The following is a 19,110-nucleotide window of genomic DNA, read 5'->3' on the forward strand; positions in this document are numbered from 1 at the left end:
TTCGAACAAAGCGTATTGTGAAAGCATTATGACACACGGCGAGGTTACAGAACGAAGAGTTAGTCGTCACAATAATACCTAATGAATAGCGCTCATAAGTGAACATTAGCCGAGTGTAAAGAGGTTAGCCGGCCTCATCCGAGCCATTATGCCCCAGCTTGAACTAATACGAGGAAATTTACCATCAAGCTTCGACGTTTCTGTACACAAAACATTTCAATAAAAACTATTGTTTGTCCGGTCACGCCGCTTCGTTCGCCTCGTCTTCAACACTGCCTAAAATTAGTTTTTCCTTGGAATTTACATGAGAAAACGATGGAATTTTGACACAAATATTATTTTGACACTTGTGACCTTATTTTGCAAATGACAGTTTCGACGACACATATAACGCAACTGTAATGTTTGGCCTTTTTGTATGTGGACGGATGCTTGGCGCGAACTTTGCGTTTGTGTTCGTGGAAATTAAATAAACATTGATCAGCTCTCGTTGGATTGGGCTTCTTATTAAGGCATTTATTATTTTCACATGTTGTTACATATTATTAAGGGGCTGTTCTCTAGTTTTTTTCACTCTATAAAGTTGAAGAATACATATTTTTTCTATAAGAACTATTGATATAGTAGATTCTAAATGAAACAGTATGGGAGGGACGAGCAACAAATATGTCACATATACTAACGTAAATATGATATAGTAGCGGTCCGCACTGGCTTTCCTTGTGGAACATATATAGCCTCTAACACTCAGACTTCACGTACATATCCAACGGTGAAAAGTTTTGAAATCGTTCCAGTAGTTTCTGAGACAGCGCGTTCAAATAAACTCACGTCAATAATGACTTTGCTTTACGTTTCATTAAATCTGTACTAATTGTATAGATTTAATGAAAAGTACGTAAGTGTATCCATTGAAGCGTAAACTATCCGATATTATCGTATTTATAAAGTGCAATAATAGTTTTGTTGTCCGCAATTGAGTTGTTTTCACGTCTATTATGCGATTGCGATAGTGTTGTGTGCTGCATATTGCATATTAATGCGATACGCCGCCATCGGCCGCGATTGTGACATCGTAGGTGCGTGCGGACGAGGTGATGCCGCTTGTGAGTGTGGTGATTAGCTCGGTTATTGGTGTAAGTACTGTACTTGTTCGTTCTCTTATCTGCCGATGTGCAACTACCTACCGTCAAGGCAGTAAAGATGAAAACGAAGTCTTTTTTTATATGTTCCTGACGAGTGATTCTCAGGTGTTAACCAATCAAATTTAAACGGCAATATTTCACAGGCGAGACTAGAACGGGTTCAGAAATGTCCTATGGTGGTATGCGTGTAGAATTAAACAACATGAGTTTTAAGTCGCAGTTAAAAAACATTCAGACTTGTAGGTTGAACGACGCGCACATCTCATTAAGTACGTTTGTTCGGCTGGTGGGAAATAATCGCGTTAAAACATAAAAATGGCGAATTGTTTACTAACGCGTTCCGATTGAAACGCTTGTATCCTTTATGCAAATCCCGAAATGGAGTTACGTGACGTGGCTTTATGGACTTTAAAAAACTTAATGATAAGTGCTGTACGGAACTGCTATACAATTATGAAGTAGGCGAGAAATAAGGCGAGAGTGAATAGGTTTCTCTCAAGCACTTCTACTCTCCATCAGGTAGACCTGAGATCAAATGCCTGCTTGATAAATTATAAAAAAACTAAAATTATAGACTAAAGTGTAGATGCAACATGTAGCTTCTTATACATAACGGATCGCCAGCAACTTGCTATTGAGATTCAGGCATTTTCGGACGACTTTATTAGTCTTTTGTCAGCGTAACGTAAATAAAAATAAATGAATAATACGGCCGTATTACCAAAGAAAATACATAAATCACAAACATTAATAAACAACTTTATCCAGATTCAAACATAAAAAGCATATTAAAGCTCGCAGTTAATTAAATGAATGAGAATGACCCATATTTCTTGTAATAATAGGTAGCAGGTACATTTGAAAGCAAAAACAAAAATGGTGTTTTGAATTGAAGCGTAATTTTAAAATGAGTCGTAATTTATAATATTCAATATTGTGTTTTAGTATTAAGTAAATCAGTAAGTGAAATTGTCCGTTGTTCCGCTTCGCTGTTATTTGAAAAGCACTCCGATATTACCGCAACACTGAAAATTACTTGCCATTATTCGTTATCAAATCTAGATACAAATTTTCTCCATTCCGTCTAATTTTTTCGAGTATCGAAAAATATTTACTGGTGTAACCTCGGTTCTAAATTTGTTTCTACGACTAGTAAATACGATATAATTTTTGAAAACGAAATATGTTGTGCATGTAGGAATATCTAGTAGATACTGTATTTTCCAGCGATAATTAGGTATTATGTTAGTATAAAAGACGAACAGCATTTTAATTATTTTTTTTAGGTGGACATACGAAATTATTATTACGTGATAAGTTTTTAATACGAATTTTGTGTGTTATCTTTTACCACTGATATCGAGTCGAGCTGAAGCAGGCGTCTAAGAGAATCTTTAGTATTATTGAAAAAAAAAAACTTTTTTTTGTTTAATATCATCCGAAAGTCAAGTGCGATTAGTAATATTTAATAAAATCAAGTGCCTTTTACGAATTCGCAGGATTCGAATGATATAAATTTATCAACATATACATTCTTTACTCAACATGATTGCTTCAATAAAAACCTTCTTAAATCTCTCCCAAGTACAAAATCTCAGAACTCAGAAGCGTCACACTCGTGAAAAACATGTGTCGTCTGTTATACACACATCGACTAACCACTGCCGCAACACAAATATATAAACATCATTTCGAGTGAACACCCAATAAATATGAGGAAATTACGTTTAGAAATACAAGATTGACGCCCGTAGGTACAGCGGTTTTATTTCCGTGCGCCCAGCTACTTTGGTCATGAAATGTATTCACGGTGACGGATTGTGTCAAATTTGTTTTCCATTTCATTGCGCCAATTGTCGCTGTTACACGGATATCACGGTTTCCATTGAATTGTTGGCTGAATGGCTCCACTCGTTTAAACGATCAACAAATATTTCATAAAAATGTAATTTACAAGTTGTCGGTTTTCTTATCAGACTATAAGAGTTATAGAACTGTATAAATTTAACCCACTATAAACAAATAAATAATTTTAAAAAATACTTGTAGAACTGGAGTGCACTCATATCCTATATTTATTACATGCCTACGCAGTTGGCTGATTAGCGCGGAAAATAGACATCGCGATTGCAATTTCTATTTTACAAACTAATGATTATATTGTTTTGTCATTTCTATGTAAAATGTTTTATCTGCAAACTTGCAATGTATAAGACTAAACGTATTTATCGATGAAATATTTGCTTAATTTACATTTGCTCTGCCCATCTTATAAATAATAGACGTTGAAAACTATGGGATGTATGTTTCGAGATCTTCTTTATATCAGCCGGTACAATGTCTGTCGTCTATCGAAAGTTGGAATAATAATATTGTCAGATATCGTTCAATGTTTTTTCCAATGAGATAAGATTCATAACTTCGGGTGTACTGCCAGGATTATTAGCAGCAGTTTCAATTGGATCCTTGTACCAATGTACTACGTTTGGTTCTTATCATAATACTCGTATACACCAAGTCATTTTGTTGAAGTATTAATCAAAATTAAATCAACGACCTCAAAATATGAAAATGTTATTGTGTACACATGATATCCGTATACAGCATCGATGTCGTATCGGATGCTGTGTGTAGAGCGTAATGTGGGATTACTAAAAATAACCTCACAACTTGGCTATATGCGGAATGTGTAGTAAACAATTCAATTGATCTTCGTGCGTTGCAGGAGAATTAATTTAACAATTTATCTCCTCGTCGTGACCTAAGACATGATTATAATAAAGAGATCGATTCAATTTTTTTATTTACGATTTGTAAACAAATTAGTCAGATATAATATTATTGAAGATAACGCGTCGATATTTGGAACGTTTTTCGCTTTTAATAGGATGCAACGTACTATTAGTTACTTACGAGAATACTCCTAAGTAACTAATAGTGCTCTCGCATAAATGCTTAACGAATGCTCTGTAGTTATGCAGGAATAAATTGTTCGCTGTTGGTATATTGGTGTGATCAGTTATGCAGTTAGCTAATTGAATGTTCATTCTAAACAGCTAAGAATTTAATTCCAACTCAAGGCTATGAGAGATGTCACTTTAGGCTCTTTAATTGTATCGTATGCAGGCCCGTGGGGATGTAGAAGCCCCGGAAAAAAAACTGACAAATACTGCTTGCTCATTGGCTCAGCGGTAGTCAATTTGCATTCCTTTGATTCGCAAGTGTCTAACCTATCCCATATTAAACATGGTAGTAGGTGGTAGTCAAACAGGTGTGATTATGTGTCAGTATGATGATGGATATGTAAATGTTGTTGACTGAGTGCCGATTGCCCCGTAAATAGGGCGCATAATAACGCGGTGTGTTGTACGTAAGATTTTAGAGTCGACTGCGCGCGTGTATTGTGCGTGTGCGATGCGTTCATTGTGGTGTTTGGGTTATGCTGTTGGTATAAAGAGGGTTTATGCTTAATTGATTCCCCGCTTTAATATGTATTTTAAGAGAGGATGTTTTAGCTTTCACTTTCACCAAACATTGATATGTTTGGTTAGATGTGGGCTGGTAGGTACGATAAAAACGCAGAGTGCTACTTTTTTCAGTATGAGGTTCAAAACTAAAAGAAAATATTTTAAACATCGAATATTTTATAAGGTCAACATCAGAACGTGTAAATTTATAACATAAGGTTAAGATACCACAACTATCTTTACAAAATTCGAGATGGGAAAATAGTTTTAGAGTGTGTGTTAAACTTTTACATGAGCTGTGCGGGCGGCAGAAGTTTTCCCAGAATTGTCTTATGACTGTTAAGTCCATAAGCGACCTCTATTTCTAATTAATGACATTTGAAGCTTAAGAGCAAACTCCGTGTCACACACTTCGTCTTTTTGAAAACTATGCGTTAGTTGCAAATACGTACTAGGAGGTAAACATATATTAAAACATATATTTATTTTGGGAGTCGAGCACGCTTCAGAACGAATTGGGCCAGCTCGCACCGGGGAAGTCCCACACCCCCACAGAAAACCGGCGTGAAATAGTGGCATGCCACCGTGTTTCGTACGGTGAGTGGGGGAGCCGGAGGCCCGTTTTCTTTTCCTCACCCGTCCTAGTCCATTCCTTCTTTCCAGTCGCTAATTCTTTCTTTTTCCCTTACCCCATAAAAGCGGACAGCGCCTTTGCGAATGATTATGGGCGGTGGTGATCGCTTACCATCAGGCGAACCACCAGCTCAGCTGCCCGCTATGACATAAAAAAAAAAAAAATGTATATTTTTCTTTCCGCGATTGAAATAAATATAGTTTTAAATAAATTAAAGATACGCTTTACTCATGAAATTATTGTGTTGTCACCGATCCTTGATAAGTGTACCAAGTTTGAATTAAATCCGTAATTAAAAGTAGATGAAAATTGCGTATAAAGGTGTCAGATACAACAATTCGTGTTAAGAAAACATTTTGTGTTTTAGCATGGTGATTTGAATACGAAAGTAACGCAATTGATTTTGTTGAACAACAACGTGAATCGATCTTTATAATGCTAGAACGAATAGCATTAAGAATTTAAAATAAAAATTAAAGTTGACGTGTGAAAATAGTAGGTATGTTTTCAATGTTATTTCACGTAAGTAAGTAATACAACCAAAAATATAATCCATTCCGAAGCACTGGGTGGCGTTCGACCGAGCCGGTGGGCCTTTTAATTTCGCTAACAATGCAATCAATCGGATGACAGAGCTGAAAGATTAAAAGCTTGTTTTGTATATTTTCGCACTGAACTCGACCGACGGCCGTCGTTTTCAGATACTGCTTTGGGCATTGTAGACAAATTTCTCGTCTCAGTGTGAGGCTTATAATGAATGAAATGGGGCATTAAGACGATTGCGCAGTGTGATCATGCATTAAGCATATATTCCTCAAGCATAAATGATCTTAGAATGAAACGTTTGTACGTTACTTACGTTGAGATTCATGTCGCCTGTTGTTACATGGATAATTTTGTGGCGACGAGTGAATTAATTCCCGTCCGGGATATCTGTTGTGATTTTTTCGCTGTCACGCGGTGGATTCAATGGATTAATAATTGTGCTTAACAAGGTAAATGGTGGGAGCTTTTTCGTTTGTTGTTAAAACGAATGGTTGTTGTAAGGAATCTCTACTTTTATTGATTTATCGATCATCACGTCAAAAATAATATAAGCTTAGTCATTCAATTACCAACTTTATTTTAAGACTGTTTTGTAATAAATGGCGTCCTCAATTGACCTAGCATGTAATAATAGAACTATTTTTCTAAATTGTTATATAAAAATACAAAATTCTGCTATGTGAAAATTTAAAATCTCTTTTTCCATTTGATTGACAAAACATGGGCGGAAATTTTAAAATATGTTTTGATTGACGTCTCTCTGTCACCAGTCGTCATCAGTGTTCTTGGAATTCTAAATATAATTAGGTAGATCTCGGTGTTGTGTGTATCTAGGTATTTTTAGTACGCTTCAACAAAGTAGGTAAATTATTCACATTTATATGGCAACTAACTTACATATAGAGACTATTAACACTGAACTTTCGAAATGGTATTCCAAATTTCGAACCAAGCAGTATATAAATTAAATCCTATTAAATCCATATTTGCAAGAAATAACAAGTGAATATTACCTTTGTTACGGTTTATAATCTGAGTGGGTATTCACTAATGAATCGAATTCATTAGTCAGACCAGCGGGTACATTAACTCCTCGTGTAAAGCTCCTGACCATTATTGATATAATAACTCAACTATTGAAATAATAATATTTCGACGTAGTATTAAGTGCCATTATGAAGAAAATAAATAGGTACTTCATTTATTATGCGCATTAATCCAAACAAAAGATGTTGGATTACTTTTCAAACGTACCATTGCGATATTGAAATAGGAATTAAATTTGTAATATTGGAAATACCAAATCCAGATGGAGTCGAATGGAGTCGATAAAAAAATGAAAATCTGGATTACTGCAAATTCATAACATCGAATTCCTACCTGTGATAGTTTTTCCGTGAAAATATGATTTGAGAGTTCCGCTTCGCAAAGCCGCTTTTGATGAATAAAGCAATTCAAATAGTTTGTCTGAGGAAGGAACCGAATCCGATACTGTGAAGTTAATTTGATTTTGTGCGAACTTGTATATGGTAATGCTCACTTCCTGTAAAATGGACTTGCAAACATATCACCGCTCCTTTGTAACCCTTAGTTTTTGTGTTTAATAAGTTTAAAAATACCGATTCGGGTTTCTTTAGAAATGTATTTCCCATCCGTTACAGTTTCCCTTCGGCTTCGAGTTATCGAGGGCTTTTACGGTTACATTAATATTGATGTTATTCGTCAAACGCAGTCACGTATTACCAGCAATTATAACTCGGCACCTTATATAGATCGATTTCTCATAGCTCGACTGTGAGCAAAAAACTTATGAGACGCAAAAGGCAAAGTGAGCCTACAACAATTCCTCGAAAGTCAATCGGATACTACATAGAAGTCGGTACTACATAGGTAGCCTTTATGAGATATGAGATAAGAAATAATACGGTTAAGTAAAGTTTAATATTTCAAGCGTCACTATTTTAAAAATGATTAATACATAATTTTATAATCTATACTCGCTTTTCAGTTGTTCGTTTAACTAAGAAACTGATCTCGTTTATTACATTTCATGAAAATTCGATATCACCCGAGTTGAAAATATTCGAGTGGGTTGCGAGGTAAATAACGTTGATACATGAATGGTGAAATATGTGCTGCGGAGTACACTAACGAGCAATCAATTAAATACGCGTATTCGATAATACATTAACACCGGCGAGCCTATAAACCAAAACACTGTTAAATTCGAAACTTATTGATCGTTACATTGTAACGTACATTCTCCTAATTATCTAGCCGCGATAGCTGTAATGTTTGTTTGTGTGCAGTTGGCGCGAGTCATACAAGCTTTTACGGGCTTTCTTATCAACGATCGGTAAACACTGTGTGATAAACAGCAATTCTGCTTCGTGTGGCGAGTTGCGCCTCGGCCGCCCGCGCCGCCGCGATCCCGTCACCAGCTCTATCGGCGATATTATCGTTTCGTATGACATTCATTTGTATTCAACTATTCGATTAGTTCATACGTACAGCGATTATATGAAAATTATGACTCACACTTGTTTTGACTAAAGATTTTAGATTGGATATATGTAATATTCTAGCAATAACATTTACTTCAATGTAAATAATAGCACGTTGATTTACAAATTTAATTAGTCTATGTCACTATCGTACACGCAGAAATTTGTGTGTGATTATTTTTGTACACCTATGCCGTCATAATAAAATAATGAATGTTAATGTAAAAACAGATCAACACTAATCCAAATTTACATTATCTCTTGAAAAAAAACAAAAAGATCTCCGAATTGTTCGATTCCCAATACATTGCATTGCTCAGTTATAATTACATTACATTCAATAGGAGCCGTGACGGTGACGAATGCAATTCTTTTCTCGAACAGTAATTTTCCTTTATCGGTAACAGTTGGTGGCGAGGCAGGCTGTAACTGCGCTAGTTTCTGTGATATATTGTTTCGTATTTAATTATACTATATGTGATAGTGTGCTTTTGAAAAATGTCAGGTGATATAGGCAGTTTTTATGTCTAATTTTTATGTTTAGTTTTGTAATACTTTAGATTTAATCGAACAAATTAGACACTATTAACTACGGGTGATTACTGTCGAGGATGCCTTTCTTGAATTAGAAATCAGTTATTGTTTTATTTATAATTAATCGAACAATGTTTTTTTAACAATGTTCTTTCACATTTTACAATAGTTCAAAATTGGTTGAAGTATGTTTGGAGACGATTGTAAGAGGCACTTCATTGTAGTGTTGATTTACGATAGTAAGCCACTTTCGACAAAACATTTCCTAGGTTATGAATCGCACTAATATGTTATCTAAACTGGACTACAGATTGAGAGCCACATCATCCTAGAGAGTAGACAATCCGAGCTCAGCAAATAGACGCTGGAACACCAAAACTTCAACGAGCTTCAAACTGAATTGAATTAAAATAGAAGTTAAACAAGCTCTCTTGTGTGTTTTGTGAAATGGAGAGAATGTAGAATAATATACATTCCTAGTTCTCAATATATGTAGCTGTTGAATAGATTTGAATCACAATTAATTATTATTCCGTCGCTCGTTGTTAAGTGGAAAAATTTAAACACACCTGTATAAAATCTAGCATTTATTTTATCAAGCATATAAAAGTTCATTAAAATGTAACTCTCTGACCTTAATTATCACTACAATGAAGATTCGCTCAATTTAGTCTACAATATAATATACAATTTACAATTCCGTATCAATACAATTGGAGATATCTCGGGACATGTCTGACGTTTCACAGTAAGTTCAGACTGTTACCAGTAGCTTGTTAGAGCGCGCTTCAAATAACTTCATAACTTGCACAACTTCCATAATGTGATACTTTGACGTGTGTATACATAATTTTCGTTCGTTATTAGATATCTGTGAGGATTATGTCGATTAAATTCAACGAGGCATTCAGAAACTTTTTTTGTGTTATAATTTTGAACCAATTAGATTGTAAATAATAATGAAGCTTATTTATTCCGTGTAGAAAACAAAATAAAAATATTTGCATTGCAAATGTTTTGTTAGTTATTCGTTTAACTTAATTCTTAATATATTTAGTATTGTAAGTTTTGGTTTTATTCTTCTATTTTCTCCGGACCCCTTTATTGAGTAAAAGCCTCCTTTCTCCTCTTCCAACTTATCCTATCCTGTGCAATTTCCATCCAGTTTTTTCCCACTGTTTCCACTAAGTTATCAGCCCATCGCTTTCGTGGTTTACCTCCGTCCCTTTTCCTTTTGTATATACTCTGCCTTTTTTATTCTAATTAATAGCTTTCAGATATAAACATTGTACCGTTTCAGACGGACGGATTTTTCAAATAATAATAATCCTTAAGTATTTATTCGTTATCGATTTAACAGTTTGCTTAAAACAGAAAACTTGATACGGTGCTTCCAAACTATTATGGTTAAGGAACTTTACTCATTCTCCTCATGTCTGTAACGGGTGCATATTATCGCTTTCCATTAGTTGAGACGACTGCTGCAAGTAAGAAACTTGAATGAAACATACATGACGAGGTACGCGTGAGAATAAGAGTTCTCTTTGTTGCAGTTCAAGTGGAGCAACCGAGGCGGCAAGTGCTGGAGCCGAGCGAGTTGGACAGCATGGCCCGGCGGCTGGTGTGCACGGGCCGCTTCCTCACGATGCACAAGCGCCGCAAGAAGCGCCTCCTCACCCGCTCCCTCTGCCAGGAGGAGGCGCTCCTTGACGACCTTCTTATCGGACAAGTCAAGGCAAGTGGACACAGTGACGAATTACCCGCGCTCGTATGCATTCCTTAACGTAAGTTAATATTTCGCAACGCGTTTTTCTCTCTTTGTTGGATGCATTGCAATGCCGCGATGGTCTTTTGCTGTGTGCTGCGAACGTTTTGTTTAGCCGTGTCGTGTACTCTTGGTTATAATGTGTTTCGTTGTTCTCAATTCTTTGCATTCAGCGAACATCATGTAGGCTCGGTGAAAACTTTCAATTATCAAATTTCGTTCAAATCCGTTGTAGTGTAATTGTTTGAGAGAATATATCAAGTTAAAAGGGATAACATATGATGGTTTATTGTGCCTATTTTTTGCTAAAAGTACTGTCCCCTAAGATATTGGTGAATTTTAGAGTTTAAATTCATGCATTTCATAGTCTGTACATTTTTATAAAACACTTTAAACAATTTACTTTAAACTGTTTATTTTCCTGTGAAATGTTTCAATTATTTATTATTTACCTATTCGTTAAAAGTCTTTGAAATGTTTATTCTGTTCGTATTTGCAAATTGTATTTATGTTTATTTAAAAATATATTTTCAAATGAAGAAATTTCGCATTTCGCTGTAGGGTTCTCTCTCAAAGCGCACTGTCATCTTAGACATTTTATTTTGCTTGCATATTCCACGGCAAATTAGTGGAAGTACAACGTTAATGTCTTGTTTTGAAATTCTCGCAACAATGGAAATCCTTCGGCCACATTTTATCACATTTTAAGACGAATGTTCCAAACAAAGGAAAACGCGGATTGTCACGGCTTTATTCTATTCGCTTTGGTCATTACTCTGTCCTTCGATGAGTTGGCTGTCAAATTTTAATGTCATTTGTTAGTATTCATGCGGCGGCATGGGCCACGGGCATGTGCGGCTTGTTAACTACGCTCACAAAGATGCGATTCAAGGCAAAGTGGGAATAAAAGTTGAATACTTGTGGTGAACTCGCACACCGCATCCATGATGCGTAACTGCGCTGGCTTACCTGCCGCACTGCATGAAGAAAGTATTGTGGATCTGGAATGAGATATTGTGGACGGGGTGTTAGCGATTACGATACGGGACTAAATACTAACATTGGGCAAAGCCTAGCGTGTGTCAGTACTGAATATAGTTATGTTACGTTATCTGTTTTAAATCAATAAATGTCTAAGTTAATGTTTATTAAATTCCATATAAATAATTCAAAATTAAATTTAACCTCCACATAGTAGGCGGTTTAAAAGAGTGTTAGTTTGCGTACTGTGAAAACGCTCAATTTCATACGATTTTGAAGCTATTAATACGCGAAAACCAGCAAAGGCGCAATTTATTCCATACGATTTCGGACCTTTAGGTAAACTACAGGAAAAGAAGAAGACGAAAATCCTATGAAAACGTTTTCATAAATTATATCAATTAGAGCGACACACGTGTCTTGATTCTTATTAAAAGTAATGGTATCACAGAATGCATAGACGAAGCCATTAGCAGTGGCCAGCAAAGCGCAAGATATATGTGTTTACGCGGCCGCGGCCAAAGCGCGAACATTACTGATCGTTCCCGTAAATTAAGCGTAGCGTTTAGCTTATTTTCATAAGAATAAAGCGTCACGAAACACCATTAATAATACGAACTATTTATGTGTTTACTGCCGAATTGGTTATAGTAGTGATGTGGCAGGGACCTATCGTATTATTATAGATATTAAAATATGTTAGTATATCTTTCTAATTTAAATATTTTATTAAAAAATGCAATGGGTGAAAATTAGATAAATTTAAGATATTCTTGTGTGTAAGTCGATACTCTTTTTTATGCTAGAGGGGCCAAGTGATCGTAAGCGATTTGTAAATGGATTGTTCTCACTTCTAAACGGAATAAGGAACGGGTAGACGACGGGAATTGATGAATGGAATGAAAATGATGAGGAGACGATTACGGGCCTCCGGGCCCTACTTGCCGAAAGAAGCACAGTAGCATGTTCACGGCGATCAGTGGGGGTGTGGTACCTTCCCCGGTGCGAGCTGGGCCAATTCGTGCGGAAGCGCGCTCGGCCCTCGCATTATCATTGAAGATGTCACTGATGGTACAGTTATGATTCAAGTTAAATATTGGTGATATTTAATACTGAGGCCCGAACTTATGAGTAGATATATGAAACGTACGGCTCTTCTTTGCAACACAAATATAGTTTCAATATCCGCTGCTCTGCCCTGTAAAAGTTTCAACGATTTCTAAAAGCGGACTATTATGTCCCATCTTCCGATTTAAATTCCCAGCTCATATTTTCTCAGATTTACCCTGTATGTATGGCCTCTGTTATAAATTTCATATGGCAATATAGATATTTGCTCCTTCACTTCAGTAGGTTTGCGTTATTAAATCGAGAGATTACTTTTCAAAAATTGGCGCTATTAAATTCATTAAAAATATTACTTAAATTAATTACTTGTCCAACCTTAACTCAATGATTGCTTTTAAATTACTGGGTTGCGTCCTCATCAATAAGGTCAATATTTAATAAATTTGCACAAAAAAGAGATTAAATATTATTTACTTATGTTAAGTAAGAAAATATACGTTATATAAATATATATTAAAAATGAACTTTCTTTCGAATATTATCAAGTGCTGCTTGGGCTAGCTATTATATATTTTTTAATCTGAGTACTTACTTAAGTAGTAAGTTGATAAAAACATTATCATATTATTTATAATCAATTATTGCTGGTCTAACACCTGCTTTAATTTAATTCAAACTCAATGGTTTTAATAAATGTTATCTCGGAATTCCTTAATGTATATTCAGTGTTACAAAAGAATGCGATACTTAAAAGGAGTATAAATAATCAAATATGTCAAAAAATTACGGAAACCGGGTGTATTATAAATACACTCAATACTTGTGTTCAAATATGCATTTATAATCAAATGATCTTCTGTGTTTCGTTTCGACTACTAAATAAAAGCGGTAAAATACGATAATTTCCTGTCACACATCACTACTTTCGTGAGGAAGTCGGCACATTAGCGTACAATGTTGTCGACTGAGGCGATGCGTCGACCATTCAAACTGTCCTACTTTGACCTCTATCGCGTCACATATAGAGGCGTTTCTCCCAAATCAAACGGACGAGGGTTGTTGACAAAAGCAGAAATTATTTCACGATGCATTTTGGGCATTGATAGAGCGCCAAGTCTAGCTGTGCCAATCGTGAGGCCGTTGACATTGGGTCGTGTTCTGATATCGATGCGGATATTATTTTCAGCTCTTTCCATTTAGGTTTTAGTTGTTTTAGAACAGGATTGTATGATTCTGTTAATTGTTAATGTTGATAAAGTGTTACGGTATCCTTTGAAGACTGTGCTATTATTCGCTTTAGTAAGATGTGCACCTTAAATATGAAATTATCTAAACATTAAAGTATCGAGACAGCCTTGCTTGTCTGTTGTGTCAGATAATAAAAAAATAATAGGTAAACAGTTTAAATTCATTAGTGCATTTTATATAATAGCGATGTAATATACTATTACCGGGAAAATCATAGTTTACCGTGTGCGCAAACACAAGTGCACATTATTTCTTCACGGTCATAGTCCGATGGGAAATCTAAGTCAGTGAAATCTGAGGAATGAGAAAAGCAACAGTCGTAGTTTAGCTTTAAAATAAATTTAGTTAAGACATGATTTTTTAATTGATCTAAATTTGAGTATGAACCTGGTACCGAGCGCACCTCTGTGCGTGCGTCTGAATATGACACAGGTAGCTTTTGAGAGGGTTAAACTTTCAATTTTTTTAAATAATAAAACATTGGTAGGTATGTATTAGAATAAATCTTTTGATGTTGACATACAGTGAAATAATGCTTGCGAATATAATTTAGCGCCTGTTTCACAATAATAATATTGCTGGAACAGTAATCATCAGCCGTCTCTATCTTTAACTTTGCATAACTCGAGATGGCACATATATTCGTATTACTCGGTTATTGAGAAACATGTGCGTATCTCAAACGATAGTATTACGAAGGTTTTCATTATTAATGAACACACTTCAAAGTGCCACCAGTATATATGAAACTGTAAATGTACGTGTTTGCTTCAAGAAATCCAATCTAGCGAAGCCTTCGCCCAGAGAATTCACTTTATGAAACAATGCACAAGTTATTAATTTTTCACCTTGCACAGCTTTAATAGAGTCGAGATTTTTGTAATAACGCCGTATATTTATGTATATACGTATATATAATGGTGACAACGAGAGAGGTGTAAATTTGTGTATAATAAAGCAGAAGCTTTCTAAAAAGTATTTTAATTAAAAATGATAGAACATTGGAAAAGCAGTACTAGTACAGTTAGAGAAAAACTCTTCTACATATTAGATAGTTATGGTGTGATAAATCTTATTTGTATACAGATAAGATATATCACACAGATGATAATCTTATCCGAACCCAAACTTGCCACCACAATTTGAGTAATCACGAACTTGTTGTATCGGCGGGCAAGTAAGCGGATTATACTGTGTGTTGTATATTGAAGAAGCGCAAGCGTAGCGTCCGCGTCGGCCCTTTGTCATACAAATGGACATCGGGCCGGTGCATCGGACACTGTGCGACCGGATAACAAGGTGTCTCTTTTACAGTGCATCCTGCAGCAGTCGGTGCAGTGGAAATTCAACGCGTTCACCTTGGAGAACGTCTCCGGCGGTGAGTCTGTTTTATCTTTCTAAAGTACTTTAATAAAGAGGACAGTTTTGATGTTTTGTCTGTCGGTTTTCAATGGGTTGGATCGAAAACTTCTGCGCAGATTTTGAAACTTATTTCATCAATGTTCTTTATTATGATGTGACCACGGCTCTATTTTTGTTATCATTCGCTAGGGTATTGTGATATGTCGATGTAGAAAACTGGAAGCGTTCGAGCCAGTGTCATTCGCTGAAGTGAGAGGGAAATTTATTGATATTTTAGATGAAAATGCTCGGGGAAGTTGCAGAGGTATAGCCTAGGGGTATATTTATCAGTAACTTCACCTACGACGAATGTACAATGTATAGTTTTTTATGTGTGGATTTTCGTTTGTGTAACTGTGACAAACCTTATACTTATCGAAATGTTAAAGGGCCAATAAATATTATTTGTTTACTTTGACAGTTTATCGGGTTGGAGGTTTATCAAATTTTATTACGTATTGGCTATGGTATTTTCCCAAATTATAGATCTATAATTAGTCGCTAAATATTGGAGTATCATGATATTCGTTTATAACTATAATATTGTAATCTTAACAAAATATTTAAATTATTAAATTATTTAATATTCCGCCGATATTACACGTGTACGATTATAACGTTTTTTTTGTTTCTATAATTTTGTTTGTCTTTTTAAATGTCACATACTATTATACATAATATATGTGCCGTAGGTGTCCTTGGTTTTTTATTTAATATATTTTTTATTATTTCAAGTTATTTAAAAGTTATGAAACTTCCATGCACTGGAATGGGTCCATGACGTCACAAGCGATAGACCTTCTAATCTAAAATTGGCAAACTTCAATAATCTATTTATAAATAATTTATCGATGGATTGCAATTATATATTCAGTGATGAATAATTACTTCATTTTAATATCATGACGTTTGGTATGATATTAACAACATTATTAAACTTCTCCATTACGAATAAGCGAAATTATGTACCGGATTGGGATGTTTGTTGTTGATTTATCAAGATGGAGCCGATAAAAAACTCGACGGTTTTGTTTTATAGAGCCTAGTTTCTATGGAAATAAAAAAATATAGCTGTGCTATATAATGACTGCCTTTTAATTATCAAATTAGAGATGACACATTTTATAGATGTTAATGTTGAACAAATTCATTAATTAGCATGCTATAAAGAGATCTTATTATAAATTCGTATCTAATATATACTATGCTATTAAAATATAGTGCTTTATATTAATTCAGCTGCAGTAAGATTCATCCGGAGCAACACAAAGCAAGCAGGCGGCAATAATTAAATGAGATTTGACATGATTAATTTTAAAACAATAGAACTCTACTGAATCTAAGCGAGGCGTGTTATTCAGGACGACAAATGTTTATTTAAATGTATGTTAATTTAGTGAAATAATAAAATAAGCTGATTTAGCGCGCGAGCTTGGGCTTGTGCGTGATTGTCGTACGTAGTGTGCGAGGAATCAGAGAAAATTAATGTGTAATGTAATTTGTAGCACAATAACCCGGGGATTTCATAACATCACCACGGAACTTGTCGAATTTGTGAAGGTGCCGTGTATCTATTGAGCTCAAGATAAATACACTACTGCTAATTCGGATGTCCCCACACTCGTGCCCGGTTTTTGCAACTTTTGATGCGGCCCGTAATCCTCGGAGAGCTACGCACCATGATATACCCTTATTTATACCTACTTAAATAACGATTCTTTGAGAGAATTTGAGATGCGATCACGAATTGAGCCGGCTCGCACTGTGGAATGTGCTAGACCGCCAGAGAAGATCGACGTCAAATAGAATCATTTGAATGCTATTGTGTTTCGTGTAATGAGTGGCCAGAAGCTATTTCCATTACGCTTCCCAGTCTATTCATTCATTCTCGTCATCAATATTTTCTTATTTCATTTGATTTAAAGTCGACAATCCATTTGTAGAGGCGTAATTCCTGCTAATAGACTTAAGCCTCTGCAAATATTCATGGGCGGTGGCAGCGCTTACTGTCTGACGATCCATCAACTCCTTTGCCGTCTATTCTAGCTCCTTTGCTATCTCTGTGAAAACAGAATACTAGTAGATATGTGAGTTAAAATAAGAATGTAAGGCGCGTTTTAAATCCAATTCCAACTGTATTGCCCGCTCGCCTTCGTACGGAATAAAAGAATGTCTCGGATTCAACCGCCTTTCCACGAAGAAAGTCCATATTAAAGCGGGTGACATATTTTCACTCGTACCTCAAAGCTACGCGAATACCTTGGAGGTTTCTTAACGAGCTTTTAATAAGCTTTCGCATTGTGTATGTTACAGACTAGAAATTGCTAGACAAGCTTTATGCAGGTCGCAGGTCGCAGGTGTCTTATGTGGGTAGATAACTCTAAAGCCTTGAACTTTAAGGTTTACATACCTAAGCTTACTTTGTATTAATCTCACGTCATCTAATTACAAATTTTTATACTAAAATTCAGGTGTGCAAACGATTTTATATGACGATACACTTAATGACGATTATCAATGTAACCCAAGGACCATAGACAAGAACCACCCGCGACCTACGGTACCTAATACATGGATGTGACTCGGTTTTAGGCACTTGTGTGATCCTTTAGCATCGAGTGAACTCCCGTTGACGCGTCGCAAACATGTCGCTTGTTGTAATTCACGGCACCCACTAACATCGAGCGCGCTAATGAATAACCACAAGTGGGCAAGAGTCGCCACTCGACGGCGTTATCGCTACTGTGTTGAAATCTTATGTTATGTACTATGATAATTATCTACAATTGCCCCTTATACTGATTTATCACATTTAACGAAATATATTTTTATGAAGTACGAGCCGTCCACCTCGGCGTCGCCCGTGGTTCATATAGCATATAGCACTGTTGGATTGTGTATATATTGAGCGGTGAGGAAATTTATGAAATCGGTCCAGCAGTTACTAACATAAGCGCATTCGAACAAACAAACTCTTCAGCTTAATATTATTAGTATAGAAGTGTTTATACGTTACGTTGGTACAATGAAGTGCGAGCGTAGTCTGAGGCCCGGGGCCTCGATTCCCGGTAGGTACACACAAAAAAGTCTCGGTCTGGTAGGACACAATAACTTGCTTGTTCATTAAATAAACAAAAATATAATAAATTAAGGAAATCGATCAGTGCAACAGATGTATATCATCCCCATACCCTACTAGGGGCACGGGCGTTCACTTTTCTAACACATCAAATGTAAACACAAATCTACTCTGAAAGTATGTTCATTCGTACGTACTCCGTACTCTCGCGCCGGTAACAATATAACTGCAATGTTTCGTGGTCGTTCATAAAGCAATGGATATTTTCAATACCGTATGTGTGACATGATGTGATCGACTAGTGTGCAATAATAGCCGAATAAGGTGAATAAATCCGGCGTACAATCGCGGTCAAAAGTGCGTGACAATCTTGAAGTGGTGCGCGACCGTAAATCGCGTTATCAGTAACCAATATAGTGGATGCGAGGTTAACAGGCGTGTTATTGACTTTTTTATTTATCATTGTTATTCATAATTGTTTGTTATAAAGCCGTATTTAACGTCATTACAGACAGGGTATCTACTCCTTTACATCATCATCATCAGCCAATATATGTTCCCATGCTGGAATGCTATATGCTGGCACATAGGCCTTCTGTAAGGGTACTCCTTTACTTATGTTGAACACAGGTATTACAATGGCTATATATATACACATTTTATACGTCAATTATATTAGAACGTTTGCTTCTTGTAGAAACGAGATTAGAAACTATATTAACTACTAGCTGCACCCGG

At 35.8% G+C, this 19,110-nt stretch overlaps 1 protein-coding gene across 3 annotated transcripts in view; it reads left to right on the plus strand.

Moving 5' to 3' along the window:
• The window catches only part of LOC119835437 (cAMP-specific 3',5'-cyclic phosphodiesterase 4A-like), a 99,764-nt gene that overhangs the window by 23,675 nt on the left and 56,979 nt on the right, over window positions 1–19,110 (plus strand). For all 3 annotated transcript variants that reach the window (XM_038360255.1, XM_038360254.1, XM_038360253.1), the window contains exons 3-4: window positions 10,384–10,565; window positions 15,207–15,270. In XM_038360255.1, the coding sequence (XP_038216183.1) occupies window positions 10,384–10,565; window positions 15,207–15,270 (246 nt within the window). The remainder of the gene's footprint in view (window positions 1–10,383; window positions 10,566–15,206; window positions 15,271–19,110) is intronic.

The sequence above is a fragment of the Zerene cesonia genome, chromosome Z (assembly GCF_012273895.1).
Source record: "Zerene cesonia ecotype Mississippi chromosome Z, Zerene_cesonia_1.1, whole genome shotgun sequence".
NCBI lineage: Eukaryota > Metazoa > Arthropoda > Insecta > Lepidoptera > Pieridae > Zerene > Zerene cesonia.